General features: G+C 35.0%; 2 protein-coding genes and 1 long non-coding RNA gene across 3 annotated transcripts in view; all 3 read right to left on the reverse strand.

Annotated features, from left to right (window-relative positions):
* LOC134789409 (uncharacterized) overlaps nt 1-12,617 on the reverse strand; it is a 400,206-nt gene that overhangs the window by 296,211 nt on the left and 91,378 nt on the right. The gene's annotated exons all lie outside the window — the stretch shown is intronic.
* The window catches only part of LOC134806847 (insulin-like growth factor-binding protein complex acid labile subunit), a 285,723-nt gene that overhangs the window by 111,853 nt on the left and 161,253 nt on the right, over nt 1-12,617 (reverse strand). The window lies entirely within an intron of this gene.
* Nucleotides 1,329-8,810, reverse strand: LOC134806821 (cytochrome P450 4d2-like). The gene is made up of 9 exons (XM_063780209.1): nt 8,621-8,810; nt 7,329-7,438; nt 3,932-4,025; nt 3,568-3,823; nt 3,235-3,361; nt 2,923-3,135; nt 2,434-2,677; nt 1,847-2,014; nt 1,329-1,588 (listed from the first exon to the last, which is right to left on the reverse strand). Exons 1-9 carry the CDS (start codon nt 8,781-8,783, stop codon nt 1,425-1,427), a joined length of 1,539 nt encoding a protein of 512 aa, XP_063636279.1. The 5' UTR covers nt 8,784-8,810; the 3' UTR covers nt 1,329-1,424.

A 12,617-nucleotide genomic window follows, 5' to 3' on the forward strand; every position in this document is an offset into this window, starting at 1 on the left:
AAAATTTTATGACTTAAATATAATGCCCTCAACTATACGTTCATTTAAATTAGAACAAATTTACTTAAGTTATTGTGCATCAAACTATCCTCTGATAGCTCAGCTTAAAAACATCGAAATGCCGGAACGTGCCCCTAGCCAGCCGTGTGTTCCAAGTTGAATGTAAGAACTTAATTTCGCTTCGCTCGCTCGTTCGAATATACAGGAATCCTACAAAAAATCTACCCGGAAATAGGTAAATATGAAAAAAATGACTCCTCTTTTTGGTTCCAACAATTATCATTATTCTTATGTTATGCAAGCATAATGACATTTTGGCCTAAAATCGGTAAAAAGCGAAATCAAAGAAAATTTATTAAGTATGTACATTTAATACATACTGTACTCCCAATTCGCTATACTTCCGGTTCGTAAACTAATTAGAGTATTGGAAAACTAGTTCGAATGTCGAAATTATTACTCGAGAAAACGATAAATAATTGCACGACTTTTCCAATGGCTGTAGGGGCTGTTATACGTGGTGGTCAGACTGGCCAATTTTTTTTAAATTTATTTGATAAAGATGTGCTTCAAATGAGCGTTTTCCAAAAAAAATTACATTTCATTCACGCCTCATACATGAAAAAATGTGTCCCAACATTTTGTATGAAAAAATATTGTTCCAGTGCGCCACGTTCATACAAATAAAAAAAATATTCATACAAAAATGTGACGATCTGGAAAGGAAATCTTGGGACACATTTTTTCATGTACCTATGAGGCGTGAATGTACAAATGATTCTGAGTAAAATGAGCCCAAGAAGTCAATATTTTGAAGACATGAATGAAATGTATTTTTTTTTGGAAAACGCTCAAATAATACGTTTATTTAATTCCGATAGTTTTTACAAGTTTTTCACGGTATTACGAAATCATGGAACCCCAGAATTCTGATATCTCGCATTTCGGGGTCTAGTTATTAGAATACTTAGATAATTTCCTTTAACAGGAATTGTATATTTTGTTGAGTTTTGACTAAAGGCCAGCTTTTATGATCAGATAGTCTATGCGTGAATACATCCGCTCGTGTTTTATATGGAACCGCCAAACGTTTATAGATAATATTCAGTTTTAATTTAATATCATTTATTTAATGAAATAAATTACATTAGCATAAAGTACCTATATATACCTACCTAATAGCAAAAACCTATAATATAAGCAGTATAATATATTTTGTACTTACTATGACACACATTTAGTACACACATGAGACACACATGCACACCTCACAAGAGTAAATCACATTCTGAGAAATATATCACTTGTAGTAAATCATTCAAAAATTTAAAATGCCTACCTAGTAAAACTATTAAATACTTTGGCAATAACAACGACTGACCAGACTTGCCATTTCTGGCCACAACAACAATTGGACAAGTTATCTAAAGTTCTCTCTTTTTCAATCTTAGTTTGACGCCGTTGATGGATTCGGTTATGATCCTATGAGCGAACTTGGGCTCGTCTTCGGGGGCGCCGGGAAGCACCTCGTACCGACGAAGGAAGTTGGATAGTGTCGCCTTCATCGCCACCCAAGCGTAACGGAAACCTGGAAATCGAAAAGCAATTAGGAAACTTAAATTGCGAGGTTTAAATGTTTGGTTACATTATTTATAATAGAAAATTGGTGTACTCAACAACGGTTTAGGTAAAAGGAGATTGAGGATAAAAACACTTCCTTCTCTATATTTTTAGTTCAATTATAGCTCCTTTGTTAAAACTTTTAAAGAGGAGGATATACGCATTGCCCTAAATTATTTCGTTGGAGGTAGGTCGCGGGCGTACTTTTTTCAACTTGAAGGTTTACCTATGCAGTTCCTCGGTCCCGCGCTGAATGGCACGAAGGCGTATGGGTGCAGACTGTTGAAGAACCTCTCTGGCTTGTACTTCTCGGGCTCAGGGAACATCTTCGGGTCGGCGTACAGGGCCTCGTAGTACACGACCACTTGCGTTCCAGGAGGGATGATTCTACCATCTGTCGAAGAAGGATTAGATTATGATATAAACAAACGCAATACATAAACTCAATAACTGATATTATTAATGTTACATAATATATAATATCAGAAACACGTGAAACTGCGCTCCAGATTTCAAATTAAAGATGTGGGTGTCCGCTAAGTCTAAATGAGCCTAGGCTGGGCATGTCTATAGCATGACCCCGGAAAAGTGGTTACTGAGAGGGACCCACCACACCACACCCACACCACCACAGATGGTCGACGGGGTTAAAGGAGATAGTGGCACGACTTGGACGAATTCAACGTAGAATGGTGGGAAATAACAAGCAATAGGGCCGCATGGAAAAAAGAAGGGAGGCATATGCCCAGCAGCGGGACACTAAAATGGCTCAACATTTTATTAATATTGTAATGAATGATAAGATTATTGTACCTTTTAATGGTAAATCATTTTGTAGCTGCCTTCCGATTTTTGTCACAGTGGGGATGACACGGATGCTCTCCTTAATAACAGCCTCGAGATATTTCATTTCAATGAGATCGTGGTTGGTAGGCTGTCTCAGCTTATCACTGTTGAATATGGAATTCTGTTCCTCGACTACTCGCTTCTGAATTTCTGGATACTTGGCTAAGCAGTACAGAGTGTGTGCCATCGTCATTGTTGTGGTGTAGTGCCCCTGTGGCATAATAAATATTATTAGTGGTGAAAACATTTTATTTTAACATCTTGATTCTAACATGGTACAAAAACAGAAAATTTTAATAGAATACCTAATACTATGGTAGCAGAGGAAAAACAGCAAGTCTAAGTTTTAATTTTTAATTCTTACATTATTACCTAATACCTTTGTCGGTAACTATTGATGTAAATATCATGAATAATAGGTATATTATGTGCATTTATGTGTTACAAAAGTCTTACAGTGAAACAGAGCAGAGTGATTTCTTCATTGATGGTGTCATCCGGAGCAGGATCGCCATTGGGCAGGGTACTTAGAAGAAGGGAGTCGAGAAGGCAAGCCTTTTCCGATACTTTCTCGTGAACCAGAGCGTTGATATCAACGGTAGCGTTCCTATTGTTGCTCTTAATTTCATAGATGAATTCGTTTAACTTCACTCTTCTGTCACGTATAAGCTGTGTTCAAAATAACGATCATTATACAAGGAACACTCTTGTTTTCTTTTTTACATCGACTAAATTATAGTACCAGAAAATGTTTATTATAAAACGTACCTTGTCGCTATAGCCTCTAATTGTTTTGATGGTATCCATCATTTCCCGATAAATTGGTGTCCGTTTAAAGATGAAGCTGATATTCCTCCAGTAAGAGAAATAATTTTCGGTGGCGATTTTGATAACCCTGAAAATGAAACAAAAATGAAATTTGACGAAGTGTTTAAAAAGTACTTGCTGAAAATTTCATTCGTTTGCATCTATTTAGTAAAAAAATACAATTTGGGTTCAATTTGTCATGTTAAAGATATATGAAGCGTTTCATTGATATTTCTTATGAGGTGAGTTAAGTGAGACAATACGGCATGTAGTATTGTAAAACATATGACTTACCTAGCGCTAGCGTCTAGATAAGGGTGGTCAGGATTGGCGAGCATATTGTGATCGACTCCCATCAATGTGTTGCACAGAATGTCAAACATGAAAGGTCGAAGGTATCTGTATATATCCACAGGGGCCTTGTCAACGTATTGGTCGAGCACTTGGTAGAGCGCATCGGTGCGTGAATTGACTGCGTCAACGCGAGCTTCTAGCGTCTTGAAGTGGAAACTAGGAGTCATCAGTTTACGAGTCGATTTCCATCGTTCACCTAAAAAGATAGATAACTTAGATAGAGACTTCGTTTTGTAATTTATGGCTGTTTAACGCTTTGAATCTACAAGTTGCCACATTAGATCATATTCTAATCGTTAATCACCTTCTGATGTTGAGACAGAGTTTCCGAAGAAAGGCATCATAGCAGCGTTCCTTTCAGTGGGCTTGGCCAACTCTGTCGGATGTGCAAGGATCGTCTAAAAATAAATAATTTATTAGTTATCACTGCCACCATTGCACAAAATTTATATGTTTGTTTTTATTTATTTTTGTTCATATATTGGATTAATGATTATTTTATTTTTTGTTTGTTGCTTATTATTATTTAGGTATACAAATTGACGATCTTTTCGTGAATTTATTGCCTTTTTATACGTAAAAATATCATATAATTTCCAATTAGAAATAAATATATCTAATCTAATCTATCTCTCATATAATCTTTATAATCTGTGTAAATGCTAGAAACCGTAAGGTGTGTCAAAAAAGCTGAAACAACGCTACGAAGATGACGATAAAGACAAAATTTTGTATACATATACATGTACATCTTAATGTGTCCCTAGTGTATGGCAGGTCTGGTGTGGAACACTGTGCACTGATTCTGATGCAAATGCGAGGTATTTTGCACAAAGAGCTCCTAGACAATGGACAGTTGATAACGGACAGTTAAGTCAGACTTTTCCACAATCAAAAGCGCTATGAGAATTCTTTATCGTCGTTACCCGTACCCATTAACGTAATGTTTTAAGATTAACTGAATAATTTGGTTTATTTCTACGAGGACAATTGATTCAAAAACGAAAAAAATGTGCTCCTAGTTGTCATACAACATTTGGAAGTAAGTTGTGAGACGCGATGATGGTTCATAAAAATTGTAGGTACCTACTTATTATGAGAATGCGTTACAAAACTATCAAAAAATCCCGTCACCATTTATCTGTTTTTAAATGAATGGTACTAGTAATTCGGAGTAGAAATAACTTTTTACTTTAGGTATATATTTGGAAAAAAGTAAATAGTACCTACGTACCTACGATTTATCTGAAAATGCCCGTAATTATTAAACCAATGAAATAAAATAGCATTGTATTGAAATGCATAATACAAGTTGTTTGTACAATTACTGAAATACAAAAGGTAAGTATCTGAAAACAAAATTATCTTGAAATCTTTACTGCCTGAATTTAATTTTATAAAGGCGCGGCAATACGAGTAGGTACAAATTACCTTGCAACGATAATCATATATATAAAATTGAAAAACCAGAACAGGATAAAAAGCGAGGGAAGAAGCGAGATGGCGCCTTACAAATTTCTAAAAAAGTTTTTGACACGTTTCTCGAATACGACGCACGTATGATAAGAAAAAACTGTTCAAATCAATTATCTAAATATGGGAATAGAACTAGAACGTAAAAACTACCGCTTTCGACGCGTATTTAATTTACAAAAAGGAAAAAAAATTTCATAACAATCTTTATTGTATGAACATCGGCTATTTCTCGGCAACTCTCGGTTCGTTTCGTTTCGGTGTAAGTAATCTAAATTATGTTTGTCATGTTGGTATACAGTTATTCCTACGTGTTTTTATACGAAGTAATATAAAAAGTGATGTCAACCTCAACCTTAGTGTACGCCCATACGAGTGACTTATGCCAAATATGACATCAATCAAATTAATATTATCATATTATTAATAATTTGTATTAAATTTATTTTGAGTTATATTATTCGGAGTCAATTTGAATTCACAGTCAATCAAGTCAAAAAGAAATTCGACTTCGGCAAACATTGCCATTCGTCCGGGGAACGGGCTGCCGAGATAGGCCAGAAATACAAAGTGGATACGTTAATATGAAGTCCATCAGTTCAAGGGATGACTTTAGAGATAGGTATACTTAATCAATTTGGAAACTGTTTTCTCGCGTAATACGATACGACTCGACCAGGTGAGATTTTTCTTCTTGCTGAAAGTCACCATCAGATATATCGGAGTGGATGAGGTATTCACAAATATCTGAAGTCTGAACAATGTAAATTATAATGTAACTTTAAAGTGCATGTTCAGATATGTTTGAGCGACCTTGGTGGCTACGATATATATCTAATGGCAACTACACATTCATGAAGCCAATGTACAGTCAGTATGAAATAGATCAGGCTAAAGTAGCCAAATATATCGTAATATAACTTTGTTGCCATAGAAATAAGGATGTGTTCCGATATATTTGGGTATTGGAGAGACCAAAGCGGCTTAGCTTCAGTGGCTCGGACACAGAGAGAATGGGAGAGGACAACGAAATGGGAGACACCCGATTGGACGTCCTAGGTACCGCAGAAACGACGTCGTTGCTCAAGACCTGCTTAACCTCGGCCATAGCGACTGGCGAGAGCTATCGCAAGACCGAGAAACATGGCGTGATCTGGTATCGGAGCCCAGGACTCTTTTTGGGTCGTCGCGTCACCGTAGTAAGTATTGTTATGTCCAGAAAGGAAAATGGGGACTACCTACGTTTGTATGAAAAGGCGATATATGGGCGGTGGTCGTCCGAATTCGTCTTAAGGCGGAAATTAATCTAATGAACATTTTGCTGACTGGACTGGGCTTATAAAAATAAATAATAATTTTAAATAATACAATCTTGCCATCATTTTATCTTAGCAAATGACATAATTTATTGAGAAATTTGCGAATTAATTTATCCAAATAACGGTTACAAATAAGAAGTCCCTATCACAGAGTTATGAACACTGGCAGGGTTGAATAGGTACATAATAATGTTGGTAATTAACGAAACATAAGACAAACACTTTATTTCATTTACGCGAGCGGAGCCGCGGGCTCGCCTAGTATAAAATATATTTAAAGTTGCAATACATGTCTATTTTCTTTCTCTGTTTTCTTATCAGATTATCCTCTTTGCTGGGAAGTCCATGCAATCGGCACACTCGGAATGAACTCATGATCTCGGCAAAAAACCCACTTTTACCTCGTTCAAGAATTATTGATTCTTATGATTATAAGTTTAAACAAATTGTGCACGTTTCATGGTTATTACATAAGTACCTAAACGATAAAAAAATAAACGTCTACGGGACATAGACCGACCGACTTTATAAGGCTTGTGTTGTGGGTATAACAATTATACCTACATGTATACAACTGTATACATTCACTTACATACATATATAGAAAACATCCATTTCCGGAACATTCATTCGGAACATTTTCATTTCGCTATAAAAAATTATTCATAAAATCGTGAATATATGATTTTCGTAATTAATTATCACTAATAATGATTTGCGGTTATATGTTAACATTGTCGAATAATTCCCCGCCACGCATAACAACAGTAAAATACATTCTAATAATCATCATTTTGCACCAATACCAAATTCAAACTGATTTCAGTGTTGTTTTACCTACGCAGTGAGACAGAAATACAGAATACATTTTTTAACAACGAGAACTTTTCTAAAGTATTGTTTTCTTACCCCGACATCGTCAGATTCACACAGCATAACCCACTCCTCGGAGCCAACCGTCAAACGATAGTTAGTCATGCCGTATTTTCGCCATTTGTCTAATAAGATTTTAGACACACCTGTAAAAGTGACAGAAGTTATGTAATACAAGTATTTGCCTATCCTTCATAAGGTCGTAATTTCAACCGGGAAAATTGTCTTTGGGTTTAATGCGTTTTCCCTAAACTAAAAAAAAAAATTACTTGTGAATAATTATAAGGAAATGGGTATTCAGTCTCATCAAAATCCTATTAGATCACCTTACTAAGTAAAGTTCGTCTTAGGTACAGGATGCGTAGTAGGGTGGTTCAAAAAACATTTTTTTTTATTTTCCGACGGGGCACCCCCTTATTTTATTACACTTAATATGCTGATAAAATACACCAGGTTTCGTAATTTTACCTCTACTACAAGGGGGTGCTCAACCTTTTTGAAAATTTTGTATGTTGTATGAAAACCAAAAAAAACAAGTATTTATTATTCAGAATTTTATTTAAGTATCTGTTTGCACATTGTTTGCACATGTGATTTATAAGTTTTTAAGTAGAAAAACATTTTTATTTCTATTTTTTATAATTTTTCTAAAGTAAGATTTTTAGAATTTCACCTAAAAATCATAAAAAATAGAAATAAAAATGGTTTTTCACCAAATAACTTTTAAATCACACTTTCAAATAATGTGAAAACTACTACTTACATAAAACTCAAAAAAATAAAACCTTGATTTTTCTGGATTTCATACAACTTTGAAAAATTTCAAAGTGTTTGAGCACTCCCTTGTAGTTGAGATAAGATTACAAAACTTGGCATATTTAGTCAACAGAACAAGTGTAACAAACTGAGAGGGTGCCGCTTCTTCTAGCTAGAGTTTGAATTTTTCCCATACAAACGTGAACCACCCTAATGCATAGCCAACATGCCAATCGTTTACGATCCGTAGCCAACGAAACGCAACTGTCACTGTCGCACTAATATGGAGGAGTGATAGAGATACACTAAGCGATTCGTTGACGTAGCGCAAGCGATTGTCACCTTGGCTAGGCACCCAGGTATGTTAGGTACTTTATGCTTTTACATTTTTATCAACCCTTGCAATTCTAATGAAAGCTGATTTACCCCATTTGACGCAATTATACTGGTACTTTTATCTTGATATACCAAATGGCAAATAGGAAAATGAAACGGTTGAAATGTTTTGATTAAGTCATAAGTAGCTGGACAGAGTCACAGTATCTACATAATATGTACAAGCAGGTACTAACCATCAGAATCAAATCCGAGTTCCAGAGCATTTCCAATGATAGGCAGCCCGTCCGATCCATTAAACTTACTGAGTAGTTTTTTAGCTCGCGTGTTCTTGCGCTTGTAGTCGTAATAAAATACCAGCCCTATGAGCACACACAGGAGGGTAGCCACGAGAATCATCGTGATACTGAAAAAAAAACAAAGATTCTATAAAGAAGTAGCTAACATCCAATGGACATTAAAAACTTAATGTTAAATTAGGTAAGTACGTCGTACATCGCATGTTAACTACTCCACACCCGAGGCGACTGCCAATAAAGTCTTAAAAACACAATCCAACACATCCTTTTTGTAAAACAGGCGGTCTTACATATAGGTATTTTTATTAAATAATGTAATATTTTTACCGTCACGTTTAAAATACATAAATATGAATATATTGAATATTAAATATCAGTAATAGCTACACGGCTTAAAATCATAATATTATACCTAGTGATCGCGATGATATACTTTATAACAGTCTCTATATCCATGTTTGTTTAAGAACAAGAAATAATTTTGTGTTAAAAAAAAAACAAGGCTACTTTCATAAAAATATTGTGCAAAATTCGTTTTGCACAATATAATATGTCAATGGTCTTTTAAGGAGCATCTTATCGAGATAAGTCATGCATAGAGCGTGAAGAGATAAATATAAAAAACACACGTAATTAATCCTGTGCGACGGATTAAATGATAAATATATTAAAAAAAAAATGAAACAGAAACAATAGTCACATCGCTTAAAATTTTAATATTTGTCAATAATATGTATTTAATATTTATGTTTTAATATTTGTGAATATTTTGAGAGACTGTAAATACTATCTTTTCGGGGCAGTGGAGTGTGGAGAGTGGGGTAATCGCTGTAATTTGAGTTTTCCCTTACGTGTCCGCAGTTATCCTATCCTCCCCTATTTAGTTTTGAACATGTAATAAATAAGTGCTATTTAATATTCCTCAATTGATGTAAAAATAACATATATCATATTATAAATAACCTAATCTAAGACATTAAATGAATTTATATCACTAAATCTTATAAAACAAAGTCGCCGCGTCTGTCTGTTTGTGTAGGTATGTATGTTCGCGATAAACTGAAAAACTACTGAACGGATTTTCATGCGGTTTTCACCTATTAATAGAGTGATCTTGAGGAAGGATTACATGTACAATTTTTTAAGGTTTACCAGTGCGTAGCTGGAGCGGGTAAACTATCAAGTTTTTGTATAAATTTTATGTCACAAGTGGCATTAAAAACAATTAGTATTGTTTTTTCATAATAGTAAAATGTCGAAATATTTTCAACAAACAAAATTATCAATAAGATCATCTATACGTCAGGTAATTTTATGAAAAAGGCTGAGCAACTAGAAACTTTCTGAAAGACCATCGTAAATGTGCAAGTTAAATTTAAACTTTGCAGTTTATATTTATCAATAAACTAGACGTGAGCGAGTTAGCATCATACGATTTCTTCATAAGTTTCCAACTCGAAGTTAGTGGGAACTTGAATGACTTCATGAGGTTTCATGAATATTGTTTACTCGGGATGTAGACTTCGTTAAATCCTGCTTTTGATAATATTACATCCAATAAATTTATAGTAAAATAAACATAAGAATATATAAGGTACTTGTTACATTATGTCGAAAATGTTACCAATACTTTTACATTATTAACGACAGCAAATACATATTATTATGTACACACTTTCGCTGGTCATAGGCAACTCATAAGTATACAAGCGGAATAAAATTGGCATACACTCGTAGTTAGTCCCCACTCTGGCCCAAAGCGGGTACCACACACACCATTGAATTTCTTCGCGGAGAAATACAGTTTCATAACGATATTTTCCTTCGCTGAAAAGCTAGTGGTAAATATTAAATTATGTTGCCTACGTAAGTTCCGAAAAATTGAGGAAAAATTCATTGGTACGTCACTGGTTTTCCGCAGAAAGTAGTGGTGTGTATACTAAATAAGTAAAATTAAAATTTTCTTTTATTTCTAGATTATTTTCATTTTTGGACTAATATTCATCAATCATCTTGTCGGTTGGAGGCTGCATTTTTCTTACTTTCTATCCTATTCTAGTATTACCCAGGACAGGTGTGGTATATGGCCGGGCGGGGTTTCATAGTGGTGGCCATTACGCCAGTGTACAAAGTGCCCTCTGCGGGGTAATATTGTGATTAAGGTAATACGATTGCGGGTATAGTGTGTAGGCTAATGTATGGCACTACTATACTTACGATAGGCGTGACTCTCGACGTGACTGGCACTACAATCTTGTTGTTTTTGGAGGAGTTTATAGGTATTTATACTTATATAAAAAATAATCTAAGTTTCGGTTAAACCCAGTGGTTGGCTGATAGAAAATGCCTTAAAGCTTTAGGTCCGCTATTCGTACGTTCTTGTATTATGCTATAAATTAATGAACAAATAAAAAGCTGCATTACCTAGTAACAAATTAAATTCAAATAGGTGGCAATAACGAGACGTACGTGTTTGGTTTCGTGCTAACGTGAGTTAATAGTTATATTCAATACGTTTCCAATATTATTACAATTTATCGCATGATAGAATTCATCAGATAGGTAGTTATGAACTTAACAAATGCTAATATGACATTTATAAATGTATAGAACAAGTTCTGATCAAAAGCTGCATAAATTAACTTAAACGCCTTAACTTAAATTAACCGCCGGTCACGGTGATGAGGCATTTGAAATAGTAATTTGGGCCATTTGCAATTAGCGGGAAATTTTCTTAAGCGCCGGGCAAGTTGGTCCGCCGATCAGCCGCCGCCGGCGGCACGTCGGGAGTTGCTAACACTCATTAATTTCTTTCAAGTCCTGCCGACAACTTCCTCGGGTCTTTCACACCAACAATTATTAAGGAATTACTCTTGGTTCATTATTCCGCGAAGAAAATTACCACACGCGCCTCTACTCGTTAGCTGTATTTCCGATTGAACACATCGCAAGTTAATCGTTAATCGTATAACTTTTTGCTCCAACATTAGATGTTATTGTTCAGTTGTTGAGATTGCCGCAAAAGTGGCGATTCAACAGCTGGGTATGTGTTTCACCATCAATATAATAAAAAAGATAAACTAAAAATGTTTCAGAATCGGATTTTGTTTACGTTTGATGTAATAAAAACAGTTTTCATTTGAGTCTTCTTGGAGAGGCTGTTAGCGAGAAATATATTGCGGCTACAACTCCGAGGTCCAAGTTTGAAGAGAATCACTGGTGGGTAACATTGTGGGCTACGTTATGCATTAAAGTTTTAATCGAATCAACTTTTCAATAAATCTAGCCCGTAGTTGCGAGAAACGTGCGCTACAGCTAAACGCGGGCAACTATTACCTAACTAACTAATAATGGTTTAGAGGTAAGTAGTTGTTTTTTTTACCAATACGAAAGAAAATAAATTAAAATATATATTTTACTAGATGACCCGACGAAGTTCGTTTCACCTATATGACCTATATCTATCTTTTTTCTGATTTTTTTCATTCTTAGGAACTGTCCTGGCAATAACAAACACAACAAAAAAAGAATTAGCGAAACTGGTCCACCCGTTCAGCGTGATGCCGAGCAATAGATTTTTATGTAGGTACATGTAAGTATAGATATACATACTTACCTACCAACTAAATTAATGCCTTTGTAAACTTACTTGTTAGAAAAAATCCCGTATGTAAAGAAATACACACCAATATGATGATATAAAAATGAACTGAATAGAATTTGTAGTAGTGTTTTAACAAATTTTTAATATTTAAAAACTAATTGAGTTTCCTGTAGCGCAACTGCATGAGAGTCATGCGAGAGACGCAACTTGCTGAGAGGCGCACAGGAAACAAATTAATTACACAAACAAAGTTCGCTCGTATATATTACGACGAGATGACTCCGCGACTACTTAGAGCTTATGCTCGTAACGGAATCTGAGTAATGAAGT

This window comes from Cydia splendana, chromosome 3 (assembly GCF_910591565.1).
Source record: "Cydia splendana chromosome 3, ilCydSple1.2, whole genome shotgun sequence".
In the NCBI taxonomy this organism is placed as follows: domain Eukaryota; kingdom Metazoa; phylum Arthropoda; class Insecta; order Lepidoptera; family Tortricidae; genus Cydia; species Cydia splendana.

Excerpts from the sequence above, each read along its gene's own strand:
- LOC134806821 (XM_063780209.1), bottom strand. The coding sequence starts at position 8,783 with ATGATTCTCGTGGCTACCCTCCTGTGTGTGCTCATAGGGCTGGTATTT. Across the intron at positions 4,026-7,328 it reads GTGAATCTGACGATGTCGGG|ACGATCCTTGCACATCCGAC; the intron begins GTAAGAAAACAA and ends ATTTATTTTTAG. Across the intron at positions 3,362-3,567 it reads TATCTAGACGCTAGCGCTAG|GGTTATCAAAATCGCCACCG; the intron begins GTAAGTCATATG and ends TTTCATTTTCAG.